At 61.2% G+C, this 23,702-nt stretch overlaps 7 protein-coding genes across 7 annotated transcripts; 4 read left to right on the plus strand and 3 right to left on the minus strand.

The window, feature by feature from the left end:
* Positions 1-200: 200 nt before the first annotated feature.
* ACA1_071050 (leucinerich repeat kinase) lies at positions 201-11,852 on the plus strand (the record flags this gene model as incomplete). The annotated part of the gene is made up of 32 exons (XM_004352960.1): positions 201-233; positions 367-515; positions 635-817; positions 935-1,164; positions 1,492-2,018; positions 2,119-2,259; positions 2,356-2,473; positions 2,593-2,687; positions 2,802-2,899; positions 2,974-3,076; positions 3,156-3,821; positions 3,902-3,974; positions 4,060-4,208; positions 4,320-6,050; positions 6,151-6,290; positions 6,355-6,446; positions 6,543-6,699; positions 6,828-6,940; positions 7,099-7,221; positions 7,350-7,455; positions 7,535-7,628; positions 7,718-7,924; positions 8,044-8,199; positions 8,313-8,661; positions 8,789-8,909; positions 8,994-9,094; positions 9,208-9,334; positions 9,463-9,756; positions 9,837-9,905; positions 10,029-10,384; positions 10,485-10,660; positions 10,761-11,852. The coding sequence occupies 32 exons, from the start codon at positions 201-203 to the stop codon at positions 11,850-11,852; spliced, it is 8,169 nt and encodes a 2,722-aa protein (XP_004353012.1).
* Positions 11,853-12,527: 675 nt separating this feature from the next.
* Positions 12,528-13,726, plus strand: ACA1_071060 (uncharacterized protein; the record flags this gene model as incomplete). The annotated part of the gene is made up of 3 exons (XM_004352961.1): positions 12,528-13,198; positions 13,306-13,474; positions 13,577-13,726. 3 exons carry the CDS (start codon positions 12,528-12,530, stop codon positions 13,724-13,726), a joined length of 990 nt encoding a protein of 329 aa, XP_004353013.1.
* A 312-nt stretch (positions 13,727-14,038) lies between these two features.
* Positions 14,039-14,338, plus strand: ACA1_071070 (cruciform DNA binding protein, putative; the record flags this gene model as incomplete). Its single annotated transcript, XM_004352962.1, has 1 exon — positions 14,039-14,338. One exon carries the CDS (start codon positions 14,039-14,041, stop codon positions 14,336-14,338), a length of 300 nt encoding a protein of 99 aa, XP_004353014.1.
* Positions 14,339-14,472: 134 nt separating this feature from the next.
* Positions 14,473-15,573, minus strand: ACA1_071080 (uncharacterized protein; the record flags this gene model as incomplete). The annotated part of the gene is made up of 6 exons (XM_004352963.1): positions 14,473-14,520; positions 14,625-14,706; positions 14,788-14,854; positions 14,943-15,030; positions 15,101-15,161; positions 15,245-15,573. Coding segments are annotated over 6 exons (675 nt in total), but the record flags the coding sequence as incomplete, so codon positions are not given.
* A 617-nt stretch (positions 15,574-16,190) lies between these two features.
* Positions 16,191-18,139, minus strand: ACA1_071090 (ABC transporter, putative; the record flags this gene model as incomplete). Its single annotated transcript, XM_004352964.1, has 5 exons — positions 16,191-16,868; positions 16,899-17,203; positions 17,278-17,607; positions 17,701-17,946; positions 18,013-18,139. The coding sequence occupies 5 exons, from the start codon at positions 18,137-18,139 to the stop codon at positions 16,191-16,193; spliced, it is 1,686 nt and encodes a 561-aa protein (XP_004353016.1).
* Positions 18,140-18,513: 374 nt separating this feature from the next.
* Positions 18,514-19,769, plus strand: ACA1_071100 (small rabrelated GTPase; the record flags this gene model as incomplete). The annotated part of the gene is made up of 7 exons (XM_004352965.1): positions 18,514-18,563; positions 18,643-18,722; positions 18,800-18,857; positions 19,020-19,113; positions 19,214-19,351; positions 19,469-19,562; positions 19,672-19,769. 7 exons carry the CDS (start codon positions 18,514-18,516, stop codon positions 19,767-19,769), a joined length of 612 nt encoding a protein of 203 aa, XP_004353017.1.
* A 197-nt stretch (positions 19,770-19,966) lies between these two features.
* ACA1_071110 (uncharacterized protein) lies at positions 19,967-22,331 on the minus strand (the record flags this gene model as incomplete). Its single annotated transcript, XM_004352966.1, has 2 exons — positions 19,967-20,602; positions 20,673-22,331. 2 exons carry the CDS (start codon positions 22,329-22,331, stop codon positions 19,967-19,969), a joined length of 2,295 nt encoding a protein of 764 aa, XP_004353018.1.
* Positions 22,332-23,702: the final 1,371 nt, after the last annotated feature.

The raw sequence follows: 23,702 nt of genomic DNA on the forward strand, positions 1-23,702 counted from the left end.
CCCCCACTGTCGCTACGAGCTCAAATTGAGCCGCGCTCTTTGGCACTGATTAATTTAGCTCCTATCAACATTTCCGGTCGCTGGCCAGCTCAGTTATTTCTTCACTTGGTACCCGTCCAGGAGGGCATGGATTAATCCACAAACCCGGGCAGACACACAAAGAAAGAAGTCGCGCACAGTTGCAACTGGCCAGCGCTGCTATGAGTGGCACGCGTGCTTCGGCCGAGCCCGAGGTGCCTCACCCCTCCGGAGACATTACATCTTATTTTTTTGATCAAAAAAATCGGGGGTGGGTGAACGAAATCAATTGCCCAATCTGTGCAGCGGATCTAAAGGCTATGTGTTGGTGTTTTGGCATGTGAGCAGCCCCCTTGTATAGAGGGCTGGCTGAAGAGGAGAAGGGGGCTCGTTGCCGCCTGGCACAAGGTGTTTGTCAAAATCGATGTGCACCAACACAAGCTACGACTCTACAAGCGGCAGACCGACACCACACCCAAAACCAGCGTTCCTCTCAAGTACCCCTCCACCCAGCCGCTCCGCCCTCGTTTTCTTTGTGCGCTCAGCGCGCTTTGCCCCTTTGCCCTCACCTGCTCACTGGCCCTTCCCGCACCATCGCACACGCACACGAACACAGGAAAATCTTGAACGTGCTGGCGGTGGACGGGGAAGGGTCGGCTGCAGCCATCCCCTCGGCATCGCCTGCCGACAGCAAGAAGAAGGAGAAGAAGGCCAAGGCCGATGCCGCGGGCAAATACGAGTTCGAAGTGCACACGGCCGCGCGCCACTACCGCTTTCAAGCCAACTCTGACAGCGAGATGTACGCGCGTGTGGTCTTTGCTCAGCGATCGTCGTCGAGTGACGTGCGTGCGGTGATTGAGCGCCTCATGGGCGGCTGATTTCTTTTACCGCGTGTTCTGAACGGCCTGGTTTTCAGGCATGCGTGGATCAAGGGCATCAGGGCCGCCGCCGACAAGGCTCTTTCACAAACGCTCAGCGAGTCTCAGACCGGGGGCAGTGACAGCGACGGAGAAGCGGAGGGCGACCACAAAGGTCTGCTCGAATTCGATGCGCGCGCAATGGAGAGCAAGCTCAAGAACATGGGCGTCGATCTCCACGAGCTGGGCGCGAGAATGGCGGACCCGAGCACGGGCATTCCGCTCAGCGGTACCCATAGCTTTACCCATGGCCCCCTCGCTTGCTCGTCACCATCGTACTAACGCCGTGAGGAACACAACCCCTCATCTACTCAGACACGCGTAAGCGAATGAATTTGTATCGCAATTGCTTCTCGAGAACGGCCTGTGTGGAGTGGCTTGTCAAGGAATTCGAAAGAAGGGGAGTTCAAGGTAAGCCACCGTTGCCCATCTCGGACAACGCACACGCACACGCACCCGCACACGCACCCGCACACGCACCCGCACACGCACACGCACACGATACACACCACTGAGCAACACTCGTGGCACTCTTGTTCTGTGTGCGCGGGCGCAGAGTTTGACAAGGGTCTGTGCCTCGATGTCGGGCGATGCCTGATGCACTCGCGGTTCATCTACTGCCTCACGGGCCAGGCCAACTTCTCCGGCGAGAGCTCCCTCTACGCCTTCTCCCGCCAGTCCGAGTCCTCGCTCGTCACCCTCTCCACCACCTCCTCGCTCTTCTCCACCTCGACGCTCGACATCTTCAACTCGCACTCCTCGTTCGAGATTGTGACCATGCGCGGCGACGACTCGAGCAAGACCGTCAAGCGATTCCTGCGCGACAGCCAAGGCAAGGCCGGCTCGGACAAGAAGTCGAAGGAGGAGAAAGACGAGAGCACGCCGGCGTTCACGAGCCGCTCCGGGTCGAAGCGGGACCGGCGGCCGGCGGCCGGCGTGCCGACCCACGTGCCGGGGCTCCTACCCGGCGAGGAGGCGCTGCTGGCCGAGGCCAACATCCTCCTCTCCTACGAGGCCGACCTTACCTCGGCCGAGCGCGGCGTTCTCGCCGTCACCAACTTCCGCCTCATCCTCGCCCCCGAGGTACGCCTCATAGCTCCTCCTTGTCATCTCGCCTCCTTGCTGACTCCGCGCGACACGCACGACACGCACGACACGCACGACATAACGTACACTGTCGCAGACGGCGTTGTCTATATCGATAGCGCTGGGGCTAGTGTTCAAGGTGGGGATGGGGCCCTCGCTCACCATGCCGGACAACTCGGCCAAGGAGAGCGTAGTCCTCTCGTGCAAGGACCTCCGCGACGTCTACCTCGTGTTCCCCGTACGGGGTGCCACCCCGCCCCCTTCGTTTGGTCGCAACCACTCACGCGGCTGCTGCGTGTTCATGTGCGGCGGTGCGTGTGCGTGCTCTATCCAGGACGGAGCCACCATGAAGAAGGTGCTACGCGGGCTAAAGAGCGTCATGTCGCCGGCGCACGTGCAGGACCTGTTCGCCTTCACCACCAAGGAGGACTACAAATGCGATGACGACGCCGGTACGCGGAAGCCGGCCTCTCCCCCCCTCTCTATAGCAGTGACCGCCACGCTTGCGTCAGATTGATGCTGATGTGCCGTCCGAGAGCTCACCATGCACCCACCCGTTTTCCGTTGCCAGACGAACGGTGGGATTGGCTGCTTTATTCGACGGAAAACGAATTTGCCCGACTGCAGTTGGCCAAGGAGGAGTGGCGCATCCCGCACTCTAACGAGGTTCACCCTCCCCCACGCGTTTCTTTTTCACCACCACCACCACCACCACCACCACCTTAATATTAACCCGGACCGTTTCCCCATTGGGCACGGCTTGATCCGCGCGTGTTGCAGGGGTACGCCGTGTGTCCCACGTACCCGCGCCGATTCATCGTTCCGGCATCGGTTTCCGATGCCGACCTCGTCCAGTCCGCGGAGATGCGGCACCAGGGGTACGCCACACCACGGGCTTGCCTACTAAGGCGACCTTTCACTGCTTAACATTCTTCTGCTTCACCGCGCCAAGGCGATTGGCGGCGCTTTGCTGGGTGGACGGCAAGGGCAAGGGCGGCATACTCTTGCGCGCGGCCGACGTGGTTGTCAAGAAGTCATTCATCACCGGCAGCGGAGTACCTCGCACCCCCACCACCCCCCACTCTATTCTCAACATTGTGTCGACTAACGGCTGATTGAATTTTTCTTGCCAAGAACGTGCGAATGGAGGCCGAGGGCGGTGATCCGATCGTGAACGCCGTTCTGCGCAAGTCCAAGTCGCACACGCTGCACATCGTGTGCTGCCATCAGCCCCGCAGCGACGAAGACGACGGCAGCGGAGAGCACACATACCACGTGGGCAACCACCACCCCCACCAGCAGCAGCAAGGTCTGGACGCCCTGAGCGGCGACCGCCTGGCGCTGAGCTCCCTGTCGCTGCCCACGGCCCGCGCGCTCCAGGCCAGTCTGCTGACCATAATCGAAGGCATGAGCGGCCTCTCGTTCGCCGCCGAGCGCCAGGCGAAGATCAAGGCCGGCGAGGCCAACAGTAAGTCCACCAATAGTAAGCGAAGCGGCTCGCGCCGGGCCTCCAAGCACGCGCTGGCCGACTCCCAGGCCGAGGCGGTGACAAGAACGAAAGCGAGGGCGACTGCGACGGAGAACGAAGGCGGCGACGATGACGCAGCGCGGCACGAGGCTCTGGCGCAGACGAAGGAGCAGTGGGAGGCAGTGATGCGGGACTCGCGCTGGCTGCGCGCCGTCAAGGACTACATCGAGGGCGCTCTCAAGGTGACCCACCTCGTCGCCATGGGCGAGTCGGTCATGGTCCAGAACGACGAGGGCAAGGACGCCGTCACCGTGGTGGTCTCCCTAGCGCAGGTACGTCGCCCCGCATTAGGGTTCCGCGAAAAAATGCTATGTAGTGGGTTGATTGCATTGTAACGTTGCATCGCACACAGGTCATGCTCGACCCCTTCTACCGCACCTTGCGCGGATTCGCCGTGCTCGTCGAGAAAGAGTGGAACTCCTTCGGTACAGAGCACCAGCCATTGCCATTGCCATGTAACGCGTTGGTTATAATCTTCCTTTATTTATGATTGGGCCAAACGACCTGCAGGACACCAGTGGGGCCAGTCCAATCCCAAGAAGTTCAAGAAGCGGAGCCTGTCGCCCGTCTTTCTGCTCTTCATCGACTGCGTCCACCAGATGTGGTCTCAGTACCCGCACCAGTTCGAGTTCAACGAGGCCTTCCTCATCTTCGTCATGGTACACCTCCCCCGTCTTCTTCTTCGTCTTCTTCGCGAGCCATCGCACGGAAATCACAACACGACCGCACACGCACCGCACGACTCAGACGACACGACACGACACGCACAGGACTCGGTATATTCGCACCAGTTCGGCAACTTCCTAGCGGACAACGAGCGGGCGCGGGTGCAGCTCAAGATCGAGAGGGAGACCAACTCCCTATGGAGCTTCATCGGCGGATTCAAGAAGCCAACCACGGGCACCGAGAACGGCAGCGCCGCCAAGTCACCATCGTCGTCGTCGAGCGGGAGCAGTATGGCCGAGCTCTGCACCGCCAGCAACAAGGCCCTCTTTCTCAACCCGCTCCTCCTCCATGCCGGCTCGACGACCACCACCACTACCGGGCGCCAGCCGCTGGTGCCCCACGTCAAGCGGGTTAAGTGGTGGGGCGCCTACTTCCTTCGGTGGAAGTGCAACGCCAACCTCAAGGGCGCCATTCGGCGGATCTACCGGGAGAAGACGCGCGAAGACGACCGGCAGGAGGAGGACGAGGACGAGCAGGTGCTGGACCTCCGCGGGCAGGGCCTCCACATCATCCCGCCCGAGATGGGCGCCCTCCGGCGCGTCACGGACCTGGACCTGCGCGGCAACCTGATCGCGTCGTTCAACCTGGCCGCCCTGCCGCCCTACACCCGCACCCTGCGCCTGGCCGACAACCCGCTGCGCTTCGTGCCCCGCCAGCTCCTGCTCGCCATCGTCGGCCTCCGCGAGCTCGACACGCTCGACCTCAGCCGCTGCCGGCTCCGCGCCTTTCCCTCGCTCCTCCACGCCGCTGTCGACGACGAGCCCGCGACGGCGACGCAGGTGCTGCTGGGCCACGTGAAGGAGCTCAACCTGCGGGGCAACTGCCTCAGCTCGCTGCCCAACTCGTTCCGGCTGCTCACCAACCTGGAGAAGCTCGACCTGGCCTACAACCGCTTCGGCGTCGCTACTGCCGCGCCGGCGTCCCAGCTCCCGCCGGAGCCGTCCAAGTCATCGTCGAGCCTCTCGCGGCGCAGCAGCAGCAGCGGCAGCGTGCGCACCGCCGCGGCCGTGAAGAAGGCCGCCGCGGCCGGGCTCGACGCCGGCAAGGAGGCCAATAGCAGCAGCGCGCGGCCGGCCTCCCCCGGCGTCAACACGGCCGCGCTGGCCGCCATGCACCTGTCCGGGTCGGCAGTGCCGCTGCGGTCGCGCACGCCCGTGTCGCCGCCGTCTTCGGTCATCATCGTCTCGTCGACGCCGGTCCACACGCAGCACCTGTTCCGCCTGCTGGGCGCCCTGCCCGCCCTCACCTCGCTCTCCCTCGCCGGCAACGGGCTCGTGCACCTCCCGCCCTCGCTCCTCCGCGCGCTCTCGCCGCGCCTGCGCGTGCTCGAGCTGCACGACAATCCGGAGCTCGCGCTCCACCACTCGCTCGCGCGGCTGGAGCGGCTCGAGGTGCTCTCCCTGAGCAACTGCCCCAGCATCAAGCTTCTGCCCGGCGAGCTGTTCCACACGCGGATGGGCAACACCCTCACCCGCCTCCACGCACGCAACTGCGGGCTCGGCAACCAGCCCGCCGGCGAGGAGGCCGCGCTCCTCAAACGGATCGAGCAGTGGAAGAAGGCCAACTACGGGGCCGAGGCCGACGATACCGACGCCGCCACCGACGCCGCGGCCTCGCCGCCGCCGGTGGCCGCCGAGGGCGAGAAGCTGTTCCAGTACTGGCACACGGCGCGATTGGCCGACAACCTGCGCCTGCTGGACCTGGCCGACAACGGCCTCTCCGTCGCGCCCTCCGCGATCTTCGCCTGGCGTCGCATCGAGGTCCTCCACCTGGAGGTACCGCGCCCCTTTCCCCGTTTCGATCACCGACGGGAAAACATGCCAAACTCACCAACGCATGGTCACCACACGACCACACTCACTCGCGCGCACACAGGGCAATGCGATAGCGCACCTCTCGCCGGACATCAAGAACCTGGAGGATTCCCTGCGCGCGCTCCATCTGCAGAACAACTGCCTGCAGCACCTGCCCGTGCAAATCGGCTCCCTGCGCAAGCTCGAGCTCCTGGACCTCAGGTACGTACAACTCGTATATGTTGCCTATGTTGATTCTATGTTAAGCATATTTGTGAAACCGCAGTGGGAACCAGCTGCAGTCGTTGCCGTTGCAGCTGAGCATCCTGCCCGCACTCAAGAAGTTCACCCTCTTCACCAACGAGAAGGACATTCCCAGTACGCTGCCGACAACCACACGCTCGGCCACCACCGCACAAACTTCGCTCTTCGCCAATACCAAGGCTAACGTGTAACGCGTATTGTTGCGGACAGGTCGGCAGGCCAAGGGCGAGAACCCGCTGCCGGAGCTGCCGCGCGATGTCGTGGCACTGGGGAGCAAGAACGTGCTCACATTCCTCGGCCAGCTCATGCGCGGCTCGAAGCCGTGCCACCGCATCAAGACCATGTTCCTCGGCCAGGAGAACGTCGGGTACGGACCCCATCACATTCCTCACACCAATGGTTGCTCCTCCTCCAGAGTATGTTGTTGTCTGTTTTCTTATTTCTCACATGGACATTCCGCGCGTGTCGCGTGTGTGTATGTGTGTGTGTATCCAGGAAAACGAGTCTGCTGCGCTGTCTGCAGATGCCCCAGGGCAAGTCATCCGGCGGCAGCGGCAAAGGCAACAAGAACGCGCGGAAGGACCAGCGCTTCGCCGTGGCGCCTCCTGGTATGGCCCCATCTCGCGAGCTGCGGACCTGTTTGTTTGCCTACCAACTAAATACCACTCTCCGTTCTGTGGTTGGTTGGGTTGGTTGGGTTGGTTGGGTTGGTTGGGTTGGTTGGTTGGTTGGTTGGTTGGTTGGTTGGTTGGTTGGTTGGCAGCAGCAGCAGCAGCAGCAGCAACGTTGCTTTCCACGGACGGCATCCAGATCACGGACTTTACGATGAAGATCCCCCTGGCCGAGGACAAGGTCGAGGACGTCACTCTGTCGGCGTGGGACTTTGCAGGTACTACTCGCTACCTCCCTTCCCAGCCACCCACTCGTTCACACATCCCACCTTGTCGTGGCGTCGGCACGTTACGCGTACCAACCGCCCTCTGATTTTCGTGTTTCACTGTAACTGTGGACCAACAGGGCAAAAGCTGTACTACACGTCCCACTCGTTCTTCCTGTCGGAGCGGTCGTTGTACTTTGTGGTGTTCAACCTCGCCTCCCCGCAGCAGTCCAACGTGGAATTTTGGTATGCGCACCACGCCCACAACTCATTCCTCGCCCATCGCCTTAATGTTGTTCATGATTGGCTTGTGATACACAACCAGGCTACAATCCATCCACTCCGCCGCGAAAGATTCGCCCATCATCGTGGTCGGTACCCACGCCGACGACCCGCAGTGTACAGAGCCTTATCTCAAGGTACGGACCACTACTACGGCATTCCTTAGCCAGGCCTATTACCATGCAGCCGAGTTTCTAAATTAATCCCTTTTTTTCCTATTCGCCAGGCGATCCTGAAGTGGTTCGACGACAAGTTCCGCCCGCGGTTCCCCAACATCCAGGCCGTCCGGTTCGTGTCGTCGCTCGACGGACGGAACCTGGACGACCTGCGGAGCGACATCTGCACCCTCATCCGCCAGCAGAAGTTCATGGGCGAGAACCTCCCCTCCAACTACCTCGAGTTCGAGAAGGCCCTCCTCGAACGAGGACGCCTCGTACGTCGCGCGACCTCCCTGTCCCTCACTCATTTCGCGCGTGTGTCGTGTCGTGTCGTGTTGTGCCGTGTGTCATGTGTCGTGTCGTGGTCTCACTCTGTTCGGCATTGTGGCTGCAGTATGTCAACGACTCGCAGAGCCTGCCCACGGTGACGTGGGCCGAGTACCGGCAGATGGCCAAGCTGTTCCTCATCGAGAACAAGGAGGACCTCAAGAACGTGACCACGCTCCTCCACAACCTGGGCTCCATCATCCACTTCTCTCACAACCGCAAGGTACTGGACGCCTGCCCTCCCCCCCGCGCGCGCGCGTAGTCACGTGATCCCGGCTTGATGGGTGGTAGGCTGACTGTCGTGAACGAATGCTTGGAATTCCGTGTGCACAACAGTTGCGCGGGGTCGTGGTGTTGAACCCGTCGTGGCTGATCGATCTGCTGGCGACGATCATGACGACGCGCCACAACTACACCAAGGACGGCATACTCAAGAAGTCGTCCCTGCCCCACATCTGGAAGCCGCCCCGGTTCCCGGAGCAGATGTACCCGTTCATGATCTCCCTCCTCGACTCGTTCGAGGTCTCCTTCGACATCAGCGACAAGGTGAGCCACGACGCCGCCGAGTCTCCGGAAGAGCTCCGCGAGGCCGCTGACTCCCTCCGCCTCATCCCGTCCCTCCTCCCCGAGGACCCGCCTCCCGAACTCAGCACCCTCTGGCCCGTCGAGCGCCACAGAGAAGGTGGTGCCCTCCCACTCCCTTTTAGAACGTTCTTCTTTCACTTCATTCTTCGTTCTTCTTCGCTGTTTCCTTGCCTTGCTGACCTGCTGTCGCGTGTGCGTTGGTTGGTTGTGTCTCAATAACGCACCAGATGGCCGGGCTGTGGAGTCGCAGTTCGGGCGCGTGTATCGGTTCAAGTACCTGCCCATGGGCTTCTTCGGGCGCCTCATGATGCGCCTGCTGAGCTTCCCGCTCAAGGCCAAGACCTACTGGTACCAGCTGACCCGAGTTGGCTCGACGGGCTAATCAGTGGGTCCTGTGTGTGGCTGACCACTATTGTTTGTGGGCTCGATCAGGCGGAACGGCATGCTGGCGAGCATGGGCAGGGAGAAGCTCCTCATCCGGTTCGACCCCGACAAACAGAACCTCAACATTCTTGTCCGAACCGAACTCGAGGGTACCCACTCCCCCTTCCCCCATCTGCTTACAATATCCCCTTGCAGCAACTTTTTATAAACTCCCATTTTATCTTTTCTCTTGCCTTCTTTCTTTCTGCTCCCTTGTGCGCAGGCGCCGATCTTCGCACCCTCTCGTGGCTCGTGTTCACGGCGGTGGACAGCCTCGTCTACGACTGGTACGAACTCAACGCGGCCGTCTTCATTCCCTGCACACACTGCCTCGACTCCGAACGCAGCCGGTACCGCACCGTCCGCCTCCCCACCCTCCATTTCGTCTGATACTCACGTGCGTGTGTCGTGTCGTGTCGTGTCGTTGGTCGTGTCGTGTCGTGTCGTGTGTTTGTGTTCGCGTTCGCGAATCGAGCAGGGACCTGCCATATCTGTTCTCGCTGGAGGAGTGCCAGGTGATGGCCTCCACGGCGGGCCGTTCGTTCATCATGTGCTACTCGGGCGGGATCAACCCCGTGCGGCTCGACACCATCGTGCCGGACATCGCCATGGTGCACCTGGAGGACCACCGCGTGGAGCACTCCGAGCTCGTGCAGGAGGAGGAGATCGGGCAGGGTGGCTATGCCACCGTGTACAAGGGCCGGCTCAAGGACCAGACCGTGGCCATCAAGGTCCTCAACTTCCAGCTGGCCTCCGACGACGATTTCCTCTCGTACGCGCGCATCACCGCAGGACACACACACACACACACACACACGCACACCGGCTATCTCACCGGTCGTTTCACTGCAGGGAGCGCGAGAAGCAGGACACCTTCCGCAAGACCTTCGAGGAGTTCCGGCACGAGGTCTGGATCATGAGGTACCACCAATCCATTTACCCACAAACAAAGCGTTACACGTCGACGTTTAAAACGATACAAAAAAACCCTAACGTGCAACCGCCCACCCACCCCCATATCAACGTGCATTGCAACCCGGCCAGCGGCTTGCAACATCCGAACATCGTGCCGCTGAAGGGATTCTGCACGGAGCCCTGCACGATCATCACCGAGTACATCGAGAACGGGTCCCTCTACGACTTCCTGCTGCGCGAGGGCAAGCACAAGGGCTCCACCGTGCCCTACACGTGGCCCCTCCGGCTCAAGATCGCCAAGGACATCGCCAAGGGATGCGCCTTCCTCCACAGCGCCTCGCCGCCCGTCATCCACCGCGACTTGAAGTCGCCCAACATTCTTCTGTGCGATCTCAGCGATGGCGCGGGCGTGCTGGCCAAGGTGTGCGACTTCGGCCTCGCGTCGTCGCTCAGCGAGAACGCCGGCCGCAAGGTGGCTTGCCCCTGTACGTCTCTTGTCCCTCTCTTTTCCTCTTTTCCGCGCGTGTCTCCTTTGCTTTTTCTTCTCTCGCGGCCGACGCTGACCGGAGCCTGGCTCGCGGACAGTCTGGCTGGCGCCGGAGGTGATCATGGGCAAGAAGTATTCGGAAAAGGCCGACGTGTACTCGGCGGGGGTGATCATGTGGGAAATAGCCTCCCGCAAGCGCTTCTTCAGCGAGATCGCCTTCCTCAGCCAGGTCGAGGACCGGGTCATCGCCGGCGAGCGGCCCGACATCCCCCAGGTCCGCCAACCCTCGCATACTTCTCTTGCATCTCTCTCTCTCTCTCTTTCCACAATGATGAACTCACACGACACGACCAACGCAACGACACGACACGTAGGAGTGCCTGGACGAGGTGCCCGAGTTTGCGGATGTGATCCGGGACTGTTGGCAGAACGAGCCGTCGGCGCGGCCGTCGTTCGAGCAGGTGGTGGAGCGGATCAGCGGCATCATCGCCAAGTACTTCCCGCAGGTGGTCGACTACGACACGGCGGCGATCCGGGCCTACAAGGAGGCCCAGAACGAGCGCAACGCCATGGACCGCGCGCGGATGGAGGAGCGCGAGGCCAAGGAGCGGCACCGCAAGGAGGAGGGCGACAAGCAGCTCAAGCAGTCCATCCAGCAGTCGCTCGGCGACCAACCGCAGCCGCCACAACAACAACCGAAGAAGAAGACGAAAAAGACGAAGAAGAAGCGGAATGCGAAGAACGCCTCTACCGACGACACGACGACGTGGACCGCGACCGAAGACGACGACGACGACGACGACGACGAAGAAGAAGACACGTCGGGCGAGGGGACCGAGGGCACGGACGGCACAGACGCCACGGACGCCACGCTCGCCGGCGACGACGACGATGTGGAAGAGGAGGAAGAAGAGCGCAAGGGCTCGGGCATCCTGGCCGAGTGGGAGAAGCGGGGCAAGGGCAAGCAGGAGAACCTCAGCAAGCTCATGGAGGTCTTCGTCAGCCGACGCGCCAACAACGCCGGCGGCGCCGGCGGCGATGGTGGGGGCAACGGGTCCGCGCGGCGCCCGTTCCCGCGGCCGCTGCACTCGTCCGTCTCGCTCTCCATGCTGCCGGTCCCGGCCAAGCGCTCGGCCTTCACCAGCAGCGGCCCCGAGGCCGACGCCGCCGCACTCGCGTCGTCGCCGACCCTCCGGTCGTCCAAGCACTTGCACGCACCGGCAGCAGCGACCACCGCCGGCCTGGTCGCGGGCCTGATCTCGCCGCGCGCCCCGCTGCTCGGTAAGTCGCACACGGTGCACATGCTCGCCGTGGAGGAGCTCTGCAGCTCGTCGGACTCCTCCGACAGCGGCAGCGACGACGATGGTGATGAGGACGACGATCCGCAGCTCCAGCACGAGGAGGAGCCCGACGAGGAGTGGGAGCGAAGCAGGAGCGCCAGCGAGACCTCACCCCGCGACTGGTAGGGCACTACACACTACACAATAATTATTTTATTTTATTTTATTGCACTCTCCAATGGAAAGGGAGGCGACCCGCAGAAGGGCCGTCTGCGGAACGTCGTCACAGATTGGCAGATTGTGTGTTTAACACTGTTCTTGAGAAATTTCGGGGCCAATGCCGGCACTGCCCGCCTGTGGACCCGCCAACCCTCTTCTGGCGCTCTGCAGCCCCCTCCCCTCCACCTCTCGCTCCGACCGGTGACGCGTGGAAGAACGAAACGAAGAACACACAACAGAGAGCACACTACACACACACACACACCGCACTTACCCTTATACTTTATTTTTTTGTTGGAGGTTGTGGGGTGGTTGGTGGTGGTGGTGGTGTGGGTGGTGTGAGAGAGAGCGAGAGACCATCCGAAACCAAGCAACCACACCAACACACTACGCAGCGATTCCAACAACGCTCTACTACACTACTCGCATACCACACCCTACACAGCAGCGATGAGCTTGCTCAAGTCATTTTCGAAGAGGAAGCTGCTGGCGGAGAAGGCCCTCCCCGCCGACCGCTCCAAGTCTTCATCATCGCTAAAGGAGGAGCGGCACAAGGAGCCCTCACCCTCATCGTCGTCAGCTTCATCTTCATCTTCAGCGCGCAGGCCGCCACTGAAGAAGAGCAGCAGCGTCGGAAAGGAGATGAAGGTGGCCTGTCTCAAGCGCGAGGTCAAGCTCCTCGACCACGCGCCCGAGCCCTCGTCGGGCGACTTTGGCGTCGACGCCGACCCCACGGTGAACGGCAAGGTGCGCGGCGAGTTCGAGCTGAGCCTGCAGGCCAGCGGCGAAGAGGCCCAGCACCTCGAACAGTTCTTTGCCGGCGTCGACGCCCTGAAGGAGGCCATGCGGCGGGTCAAGGCCACCAACCGCCGGCTGCGGGACCTGCACGAGCAGGCCTTTGACGTCGAGTCGCCGCCCACGTCGGCCAACGAGGCCCACGAGCTGCGCGAGGCCTTCGCCCGGCTGGTGGCCAAGAACGAGGCCCAGTTCGAAGATGTGCGCGAGCGCACTCTCGACCTCAAAGACGTGCCGCTCGAGAGCGACTCGTTCCGGCGGCTCAAGCACAACATCCTGAACGGGACCAACATGAAGTCGGCCCAGCTGCTGCTCGACTTCAAGAGCGTGCTCAAGGACCACAACCAGCGACTCAAGGAGGAGACCTGGCGCCAGCTCAAGGAGCAGCGCCTCGACCCCCAGGGCAACGCGCTGGAGAACGACGAAGACGACGACGACGACGACGACTTCCACGACGCCCGCGCCTTCGACCCCAACACCGAGCAGGTCGGCGACTTCATGCAGAAGTTCGTCTTCCGGTGCGTGCCCGATCTACCCAGATGATCGTGTGCGGTTGTGTGTGTCGTGTCGTGTGTGTCGTGCGATTGTGTGCTCACGCGCCAGTTGTTGTTGTTGGCGTGTGCAGAGAGAAGGCGTCGAGCGCGAAGAAGTATTTGGAGGAGAAGCAGCGGGACCTGGAGGTGATAGAGAAGAACATGATGGAGCTCAACGAGCTCATGAAGGACTTTGCGGTGATGGTGGAGAGCGCCAACGAGCCCCTCGACCAGATCGACACCTACCTACGCGGCACCAAGGTACCTGTCATTTCCAGGCTCACCTTTCATCACCCCAACTGCAACCCAACCGACCGGATGGTGATGATGATGATCGTGATCTGATGGGCACACCACACGCAGGCCAACATGGTGATGGTGGAGGAGAACCTGCGCCAGGCCAAGTACAAGGTGATGGGCATGCGCAAGAAGAAGCTCTTCACGGCCCTCGGTGTGGCGGTCGTCGTGATTGTCGTGGTGGCCGTCGTCGTTGGTCTGGTCTGCCTGCTCTAAGTCCCTTGCCTTTGGCTACACGCACGTGTACATACTTTTCTATCGAGAAGGAGCTCGACGAGATTCGAACCCTGATATCACAGCTGTGCCTAACCCCATTGGCCAATTTTTTTATTTTGTTGTGCACGAGAATTACAAATCGAATTCCGAAACGAGGCCAGATGAGATTTCGCCGGAGACGCGCCTTAACGACGACCTCCAGATCAGGCAATCCACGTATAAATGGGACCACTCCCACTCATCTTCAACATTCAAACACACGAACACAAGCACCTCAACTCCCTACCCGCACTACACCACCACAACATCAAAATGTCTGCTGAGCCTTCCAAGACCAATGCCTACTCTGAGATCGCCATGGGCGCCGTCAAGGAGAACGTCGGCTGGGCCGTCGGCAACAAGCAGATGGAGGCCGAGGGCCTCGCGCGCAAGGAGAAGGGCAACGCCGAGCTCGAGGCGGCCAAGGCCGAGCAGCGCGCCATCGGCACCAAGGACCAGGTCAAGGGCAACATCAAGGAGGCCGCCGGCAACGTGCTCGGCAACGAGCAGTGGCAGGCCGAGGGCAAGGGCGACCAGCTCAAGGGCGACGCCCGCAAGGCCGCCAACCAGTAGGCCAATGCCCCCGACGACGACGACCGCTTTTAGACGACTCGGGGCTATGGGGCTGAGCATAAGTTGAGCCCCGCACCCACAGCATTTACTGAATATAATCTATCTCTTTACTATACATTCTACTCTACGTCGCATCACTCTTGAGTGTTGTTCGTTTCTTCAACCACCCAGCCGTACACATCCTGAAGAAGGGGAAGAGAGAATGAGAAATCAGCGCCTTCAAAAGAAGAAAAATGTATTGAAGGAAGCTCAGCACCTCAGGTCGGCATCTGCGACAGCACCACACCTCCTGGCACGTGGTGGGGATCGGTGTGGGCCTGCCCGCGTCAATCCACTCTTCTCGGGTGTAATCCGGCACCATCGCCTCCCTGTGCGATGCGATGTCAGTGCGCGCAGCCGGTGCATGATGAAAGTGCAAGGTCACAGCCGACCAAGCACAGTGTGCGTACCATGACTGAGCGCCGCATTCGTCGCACACCATGTCGCCGCAGCCCACGCACTCCCGGAGATGATCGCCTGGTTGGATGGAACGGAAGATGAGCCAGGAGCCAGGTTGCACAGGTTCAGTAGGGGGGGCAAATTGGGGTGGCGTGAGTTGCAGTACTGCAGGCGATCACATGGCATTGAGCGCAGAAGTAGCCGTCCTGGCGCACTGGAAAGTTGAACTTGTGGGTGTCGTCGACATCGCAATCCTGTGGTGGGTGGGTCCAAGGTGTCAGATCAGGACAGTCCCGTCGGCAAATGGTGCAAGGAGTAACGCACCAGCGTTGCGTGCTGCAATGTCGAGTACGGAACGAACGTGTGGATCTTGCCCAGTAAGGACCTGACGCCAGATGCAGATGCACGACGCGAGTTGTTAGTTCTCGCCTGAAGAGATAGATTGAAAAAGCGTTTTGAAAAGCGTACTTGCACGGGAACCAGTGCGTGATGCTCTTGGCAAAGAGCGAAGTCACAAAACGCGCGGCGTGGCGGCGAGGGAGTCTGGCGATGTAGTGCTCCACGAGCGGGCTCAGCTGCAGGATGGTCACTTGGCCGAGGAGCACCATCTGCTCGAGCTTGAGGCGACAGCAATCGAGCAGAGAAGGGACCTTGGTGGGGAACGCCTCCCACCAAGCGTTGCTGGCCAGCGCCCGGGTGCAGCGATAGTCCCACCTCGCCAACTGGTCCAAGGACAGATAGGGGGACCCATAATTTTCGGTCGGAGCACAAGCCCCGCAAAGCTGTGTGTCCTCCTGACCTGCAAGCAGTAGGTTTAGCGTGAGCCAAGAAAGACACATGAGCGAAAGACAAACATGAAGAGAAAGAGATGAACGAACCCCGCGGGTGCGGGCGGCACAAAAAGCCGATCCCGCACCGGTAACAAAATCCTCTAACTTGCGAACTTGTTGCCATCTTGTTTGCCGTGTGGTGGCCACGGCCGGTTTTGTTCTTTAGCTTCGTTTCTTGGAATTTTTTTAATGTGTTTATTTGCGTGTGTTGACTGGTCAAAATCTGAGCAAGTCCGGGGGTGTAGCTCACATGGTAGAGCGCTCCGTTCGCATCGGAGAGGCAGCGGGATCGATACCCGTCACCTCCAGACATTCTTTTCTTCAGTTTCCCGACAGCTTAGCTCGTGGCGGTGTGGCTTGGCGTACTAGTAGGGATTGCGTTGTTGAGGGGTGAGGAGCTTTTCTTTCGGTCACATCTTGTTTGTTGTGTGGATGAACAAATAAATAGGTGGGGAGGAGATCAAAGACAAAAAGTGCTCCGCTGGGCGGTCCGCGGCGGAGGTGTCGGAAAGCCGATGGTGACGATCTCTTGCCGGCGTGGGTGTGTGAACGATAGTGGTGGGCTACACGTGTTGTAGGTCTCTCTACTTGTTGCGTGCCGCCTCCTCGTCCATCTTGGCCTTGAGGTGCTTCTTGTAGGCTCGGATGGAGCCCTTCCACGGGGACACGGTCTGGTTCTCGCAGATCCAGATCTCCTTGGCCACCTGCTCGATGAGCCGGAAGTCGTGGGAGACGAGGACCATGCCGCCGTCCCAGTTGTTGATGGCCTCGGCGAGAGAGTCGATGGTCTCGATGTCCAAGTGGTTGGTGGGCTCGTCGAGGAGCAGGAGGTGGGGCTCCTGCCAGGCCAGCCAGGCGAACACGACGCGGCTCTTGAGGCCGTCGGAGAGGACCCGCATGGGGGTGATCTGGGTCTTGCCGGTGAGGCCGAACTTGCCCATGGCGGCGCGCATCTTCTCGACCTCCTTGTTCTCAGGGAAGCACTTCATGAGGTACTCGAGCGGGGTGAGGTTGCCGTCGAGCTGGTCCATGAGGTGCTGCTTGTACTTGCCGATTCGGAGCTTGAGGTGTCGCTTGACCATGCCGTCGGTCGGGTTGAGGCTGCCCTCCATGAGGTTGAGCAGCGTCGACTTGCCCGCACCGTTGGGACCCACGAGGGCCACGCGCGAGTCGAGGTCCACGCCAAAGTCGAGGCGGCGGTAGAGGAAGTTGCCCTTCTTGGCGCCGGCCGGCAGGTTGTAGCCGAAGCTCACCTCGACGAACTGCAGCACGGGCGGGGGCAGGGTGCCCACGTCGGTGAACTCCAGCCGGAGCACCTTGTCCGTCGTCACGCGCTCGGTGAGGCCGGCGTCCTGCATCTTGTCGAGCACCTTCTGGCGCGACTTGGCCTGCGCGGCGAGCTTGGCCGAACCGTGACCGAATCGGGCGATGTAGTCCTTGATGTGCGCCACCTGGGCCTGCTCCCACTCGTACTTCTTCATTTGGTTGGTCTCCTTCTCCTGGCGCGATCGCACGTACGTGTCGTAGTTGCCACCGTAGTACGTCAGCTCCTGGTCCTTCAGCAGCATGATGTTGGTGCACACGCCGTTCAAGAAATCTGCGTGTGAAACAAGGCAGACGCGTAAGTTGCAATTCTCACACAGCTGTGTGCGTGCGCGTGTGCGCGTGTACCTTGACTGTGGCTGACGAGCACGAGGATGGTAGGGTAGGTCTTGAGGTACTCCTCGAGCCACACGCAGGCCTCGAGGTCGAGATGGTTGGTGGGCTCATCGAGGAGAAGCATGGTGGGCTTGACGAAGAGGGCCTTGGCGAGGGCGATACGCATACGCCAACCACCGCTGAACTCGCGCGCCTTCTTCCTCTGCATCTCCGACGTGAAGCCGAGACCGAAGAGCAGCTTGCTGGCCTCAGCCGTCGCAACGTCCAAGTCGAGAGCCTCGAGACGTTCGTAGATCTGGGTGAGAGTGTCGCTCTCGGCGCCGTCATCCGACATGCAGAGTTCTGACAGAAAGAAGAAAACGAAAAATCCGCGATGAGATTAAATCTCAGAGACAGGTGGGGGACAGAACAGAAGATGGGAACAATTCGTCATACCTTCGGCTTCTGTCTCTAGCCTCTCCCTGGTGGCTTCGAGATCCTCAATGACGCATTCGAGGGCGGTCATGTCGCTGGCGCGCTGCTCGCGATCGACCAACAGAATGTCGATGTGCTTAGGGATGGGAACCTCGCGCGCGGCGAGGCACTTGAGGAACGTGCTCTTGCCCGTTCCATTCAGACCGATGAGACCGTAACGACGGCCCATGTTGAGCTCGAGCTTCGCATCGACGAGGAGCTCGTTACCTGCGAGATTGAGCGAGAACTGCTCGATCTTGATATCAGTCGCCAGAGGGAGCGACGCGAGCACACCCGTGGCAGTACGGGCGGCAGCCTCGAGCTCCTTCTGCTCCTCCTCGGTGAGGGGGACGGTGGCCTCGGGAGCGGAATCTCCCTTCTTGGTGACCTTCCTGTGTCCTTTGTTTCCGCGCTTCGGCATGTTGTCGGAGATAAGATGAGATTCGAGTAGAACGAATGAGCGGAGCGATTAAAGAGGGCTGATGATGCAAGAGGAGATGGAATGAAGAAACGATCAGAAGGCGATCGGATCGAGATGGATGGATGAGATGAGGTCGAGAGAAAGACAAAGATAGGAGAATTGGCCCACGCCAAGGCTCTTGTAGGCCGGACTTTGATTTTTCCCTCCTTTTTGCACGTGCGAGAAAAAACAAACCCTGGAAAAAGCAAAGAAGATAAGGGAAAACAAAGAAATTGCAAAAGAAATACAAAACAGACCAGAACTCCGTGAGAGAAATTGAGAACTGTTTGTTTTCTTTGGCTGGAACTGCTGCTGGCGAGAAGAGCAGACTATTGATGTCCACCACCAGGCACGACTACAAGATTACTTTGGTCACCCTTGGCCGGTACGTCCATCTTTCACAATCGATCTCTCCCTTTTGCCCCTTGATGATCTCTGGCTTGCTAATCGATCTCTTTTTCCAGATGGTCGGTGGGCAAGACGTCGTTGGCACGACGTTTCGCGCAGGGCAAGTTTGATGAAAACCAATTTGCCACAGTTGGAGGTTCTTCCACACCAGATCACTTTTTTTTGTAAAAGAGGCTTGTCGTCGCTGACCCCACCGGTGGCTTGGTCGTGCAGCCATGCATCTCCACAAGGTGGTGGACTCCGAAGGTAGCCAGGTGCTCGTCGAAATATGGTACACGTGCGCCCCGACACCACGCCCGCCGGCTCGTAGATCTATTATTTATTTATTTATTTATTTTAGCGAATAATAATTATTTTTATCTCTTTATTTTTTTCTCTCACGATCCTCGTTGGCTGGCTGGCTGGTCGGTTGGTTGGTTGTCGGCACGCGCAGGGACACGGCCGGTCAGGAGCAGTACGACGCCATCACCGACCAGTACTACCGGAGCGCGCAGGGCGTGCTCATCGTCTACGACGCCACCGATCCCGTACACTCGTCCGAATCATCGCGAGCAGGAGCTCTTTTGTCTGGTCTCGTGGGCTGATGGTGGTGGTGGTGATGGTGGTGATGGTGGTGATGTGGTGCAGGACTCGTTCGAGCGGGCCAAGCAGTGGGTGGAGAAGCTGCGGAAGGAGGTGATGGGCCGCCACAACAAGCAAGGCCTCGTCGTGGCCGTCGTGGCCAACAAAGTCGACAAGGTCGACGAACGCAACCGACTCATGCGGGTGCGCAGCCACGGCCCCAACCCCCTGACCATGGCATTCATTGCGTTCGGTTTATTATTTATCATTATTCTTTAATTATTTTTATCAAATAACCACCCACGCCCGTGCTATGCGCAGGCCGGGCAGACGTTCGCGCTGGAGGAGGGCTTCCTGTACTTTGAGACCTCGGCCAAGACGGGCGCCAACGTCGACGTCCTCTTCGAATCTATGGGTACGCAGGCCTCTTCCTTACCCCCCGCGATCCGACGTCGGGTGCGGAAGGACTCACAAGAGCGTGCGTGCACACACACAACACAAACACACACACACACACGCTACAGTGAAAGCGGTGCCGGCGCCGGCGCACATGGGACCGGTGGTGTCCCTCGACGAGTTCGACCGGGAACGGAGCCCTCCCGCCTCCTCGTGCACCTGCTGAACCCCCACCACCACACAAAGGCCCCAAGGCCCAACCAACTCCTCCCCCTCGCCCATCACCATCTCGCGCGTGCTCACACCCGCGGCTGTACATACCAACAAACCCATCACTAGCCATGCGAAGTAGTACTGTGGCGGGATTGGGGTTTTATGTAGTGTGTCGTGTCGTGTCGTGTCGTGTTGTGTTTGGTGCGTGTGTCAGAGATAGGGCGGGAAGTGGTCCCAGGGCGCGTTCCACGGCTGCGGAGGCGGCAGCGTCGCGGCGGCCGGAGGAAGAGGAGCACCGGGGAGTGAGAAGTCGGCTGGCCAGGCCGGGGCGGGCTGGAGCTGGAGCTGGTCGTGGTAGGGGGCGAACGGCGGCAGCGGCTGTGGCGGGGCGCCGCCGATGACTTCGGCGCCCCATTCCATGGCCGGCCGCGGAGGCAGGGCTGGAGGCGGAGAGGGGAGCTGGGAAAGCCGAGGCAGCGGCGGCGGCGCGGAGGTCGATGCCGATGACGACAGAGAGGAGGGCGCGTAGTGGCGGCTGTACCACGACATGAACGAAGACGAAGATGAAGACGACGACGGATGCGGCGATGAGGGCGACGAGGGCACGGGAGGCGGCCACAGGTCGGGCGATCGCAGGCTGTCTCGGACGCCACCGCTGTAGTGCAGCGCGGGAGAAGGCTGGTGGTGGTCGTAGCGGCGGTCGGTCGGCAGAGGCGGCAGCAAAGGAAGCAGGGGCGATTGATCGTAGTAGAGGCCGTCGAGGCGTGGCTTCGGCAAGGGCGAGTGCGGGCCGCCTCGACTGAGCCAGGCATCGGAGCCAAGGCCTGACGACTTAACCTCGCCCACCTGCGTTAACACAACACAACACGAGTTGGTCAGCGGTCTGGTCTGTAGCTGCTGACGCGGCCTGTCGTACGGTGGCCTGATAGTGCGCGAGCTGCTCCTGGCGGCTCTGCCGCTTGCGCCGCTCTTCGCCTTCGTCGCTCTCTCGCCGGCGCGCCTCAGCTGTTGGCTGGCTCTGGAGTGGTGGACTGGCTTTCGCTTTCGCGTTCCCTTTCGCTTTCTCTCTCACAGTGTGCCCCTCGTCGTCTTCGCTCTTTGCGTCATCTTCCTCGTTGGGCGGCTGAGTGGTGGTGCCGCCCCCGATAGCGGGCAACTTCTTCTCCCGCATGAACTGCAGCCCGGCCCCGATGTCGGCCATCACCGACCCCGACGCTGCCGCCGCGGCCGCGGCCGCCGTCAACTCCGACGCGATCGTCGGAGGTCCGGCGCTGTCCTGGTCCTCTTCCGTCGTGTCGTGATTGGCGTCGGCGGCTGTCTCTGCGATTGGCGGCGGCTGCTGTGGATGATGGTGAGGCGAGGCGGCGGCTGTGCCGACGGACTGGGCGAGTCGCTTGCGGTGGAGGCGCTCGTCCTCCCAGACCCACTTGCGCTTGCGCTCCTTGCGCTGGTCCTGCCGCTCCTGCTCCCGCCGCACCAGGTCCCGATAGAGCGCCCGGATGTCCGCCTGCTCCGACGCCGACAGCTGGCCGCCACCGCCGGCCGCCGCCGACGCCGCCGCGGACTCGGAGGCCTCTGTCGACGCAGCTGATGTCGACGACGACGACGACGACGGAAGCGAGGGCGAAGGCGCGACGGACGAGAGGCTGTCGCTGGAGAGGGAGGGCGAGGGCGAGGGCACGAGGGTGATGTTGCTGTTCGATGATGAAGATGACGACGTCGACGATAGCGAAGAAGAAGACGGGAAGGAGAAGGAGGCCGACGTGAAGGAGAACGAAGACGAGGTTGACGTGGACGACGACGACGACGACGACGACGAAGATGACGAGGAGGTGGCCGAGGAGGAAGGCGGTGGGAAGGAGAACGAGGAGAACGAAGCCGAGGCCGAGCTCGAGGGAAGGAGGGAGAAGGAGTTGTGGGCCGTGCGCGAGGAGAAGGACGACGAGGTGGAGCCCGGCGGGGAGAGGAGGAGGAACGAGGAGAACGAAGGCGACGACGACGACGCGCAGGCCGAGGTCGACGAGGCCGTGGTCGCGAGATCCGGGCCGCCCGGAGGCGACCGCTCGAGCAGGCACGAGAGCTGCCGGGCCAGCGTCCGGTTCCACTCGGCCGACGTCGGCGGCTGCGGCTGTTGGCCGTCATCGCCCTCGTCGGGCAGGTGATGCTCGTCTCCAGTGGCGCCGCCGGTGGCAGTGGCGGCGGAGATCGCCAGCGGCGGAGGCGGCGTTACAGCGAGCCCGGAACCGGTGACGGGCAGATCCGTGCCCGCCCCACGCACCAACGATCCACGGCGGCGATGGCTCCGCGTCACCACCACCACCTCGGGGTCGACCGCCGTGCCGCTGGCTGGTGGCGGCGCCGGGCGAGACCTGCCAGCGGCGCTGGTCGAGGCGGAGGTGGTGGTGGAGGTCGTCGAGCGGTAGAGGGAGTAGAGTTCGGAGGCCAGCACGGCCTCGGCCGGGGGCGGCTGCTGCGGCCATCGCTCGCGCCTGAAGTCCCGCACGGGGGAGGGGAGCGCCCGGGTGCTGTAGGCGCTCGCGGCCTGGGTCCGTGGTGGTGGTGGGTACGCGCTCATGGCGAGTGCCGTTGGCGTGACCTGCGGCTGTGCTGGCGCTGGACGGTGGTGGTGCTGCTGCTGAGGGGGGGCTGGGGGGGTGGAGATGGCGGTGGTGGGGACTGTTGCGGGGGAGTTGGCGATGGTCCACGTCACCCGTCGCTACAGGGAGATCCGACACACCACCCACCGTGACATGGACGGGTGGCGCGAAATCGGAGTTGAACTGCGGGTGGTGGTGCGTGTGTAGTGGGGTCTGGCGAGGGTAAAGGGGAAGATGGGGCTGAGCCGTTGAAGCGGTGGAGGTGGTAGAAGGCCAGTTGGGCTGTGGGGGTATTGTGGCCGATGACGGCGACTGCGACGGCAGTGGAGGGCGCAGATGTGGTGGCGGCCAAGGTTGCATGGTGGTGTGTCGAGTGGGGGATGGAAGCGGTGGTAGGTGTATTGACAAGATTGAGAAGATGAAGAGGCTGGTGACACTACGCAACTAGCGTGTCACCACCTGGTGGTTGTGCTGGAAAAAAATGGTAACGAGCGAGGTGGAAAGAAGACAAGCAAGCTGAAGAAGGCAAGCAGCGAGGCAGTTGGGGTTGGTCTTGTTGGCTTGAGAAAGGAGCGGCTTGTCTGGGTCTTGGGAGGTAGGCGAGAGAGGACCCACCGACAGTGTAGAGATAACTCAAAACATATTGGCTCATGGTTGCCTCAGAGCTCCTGGGCAAAGCACTCATGTGCGTGACCTCCGCAGCTCGAGAAGCGCACGAGGAGCAAGCTGGATTGTGAATGGGCCACCGGCTGCCAGAAAGTCCTCATGGCGCCGATGCCAATCGAGAACGACCTGGCCAATATGAGAACTTGTTGGCGTTCTTCACCCCGCTTCAACCGGAGCATCACGCCGAGGACGTCATCTCCGCATATGCAACACTGTCAGCCTGGACGACGGCTAAAAATGTCTGGAGGTGACGGGTATCGATCCCGCTGCCTCTCCGATGCGAACGGAGCGCTCTACCATGTGAGCTACACCCCCGGACTAGCTCAGTTCTCAATTCTGCTCTGACATAATTTCCAAACCGATTTGTTCCCAACGGGCAACTGTTAGCAGTTTCCCATTGTTGTAATTGTGTATGAAAAATGCAGATGGGAGTGTTCGCCAGACCCCACGCCTAACGGACAGTGAAGGCAGCCCGCCCAGGGGGGTCCTCCACCGGCCGACACGTGCAGCATCCGTGAGGACGGCACCGCATCGGAGCGAAGGGGAGGCCATGAAGCGATTTTGTGGTTCGGTCTGTGCCCCTGTCTGAGCCCCCTGCCCGTAGGATACGCGAAGCAGGGCGCAATCCGAGAGCACGCGCTAAACTTGACGTCGTCCGCCCCCAGTGTTTTGTTCCAAAGCCC

This window comes from Acanthamoeba castellanii (genome assembly GCF_000313135.1).
Source record: "Acanthamoeba castellanii str. Neff unplaced genomic scaffold scf7180000084603, whole genome shotgun sequence".
Classification (NCBI taxonomy): Eukaryota; Discosea; order Longamoebia; family Acanthamoebidae; genus Acanthamoeba; species Acanthamoeba castellanii.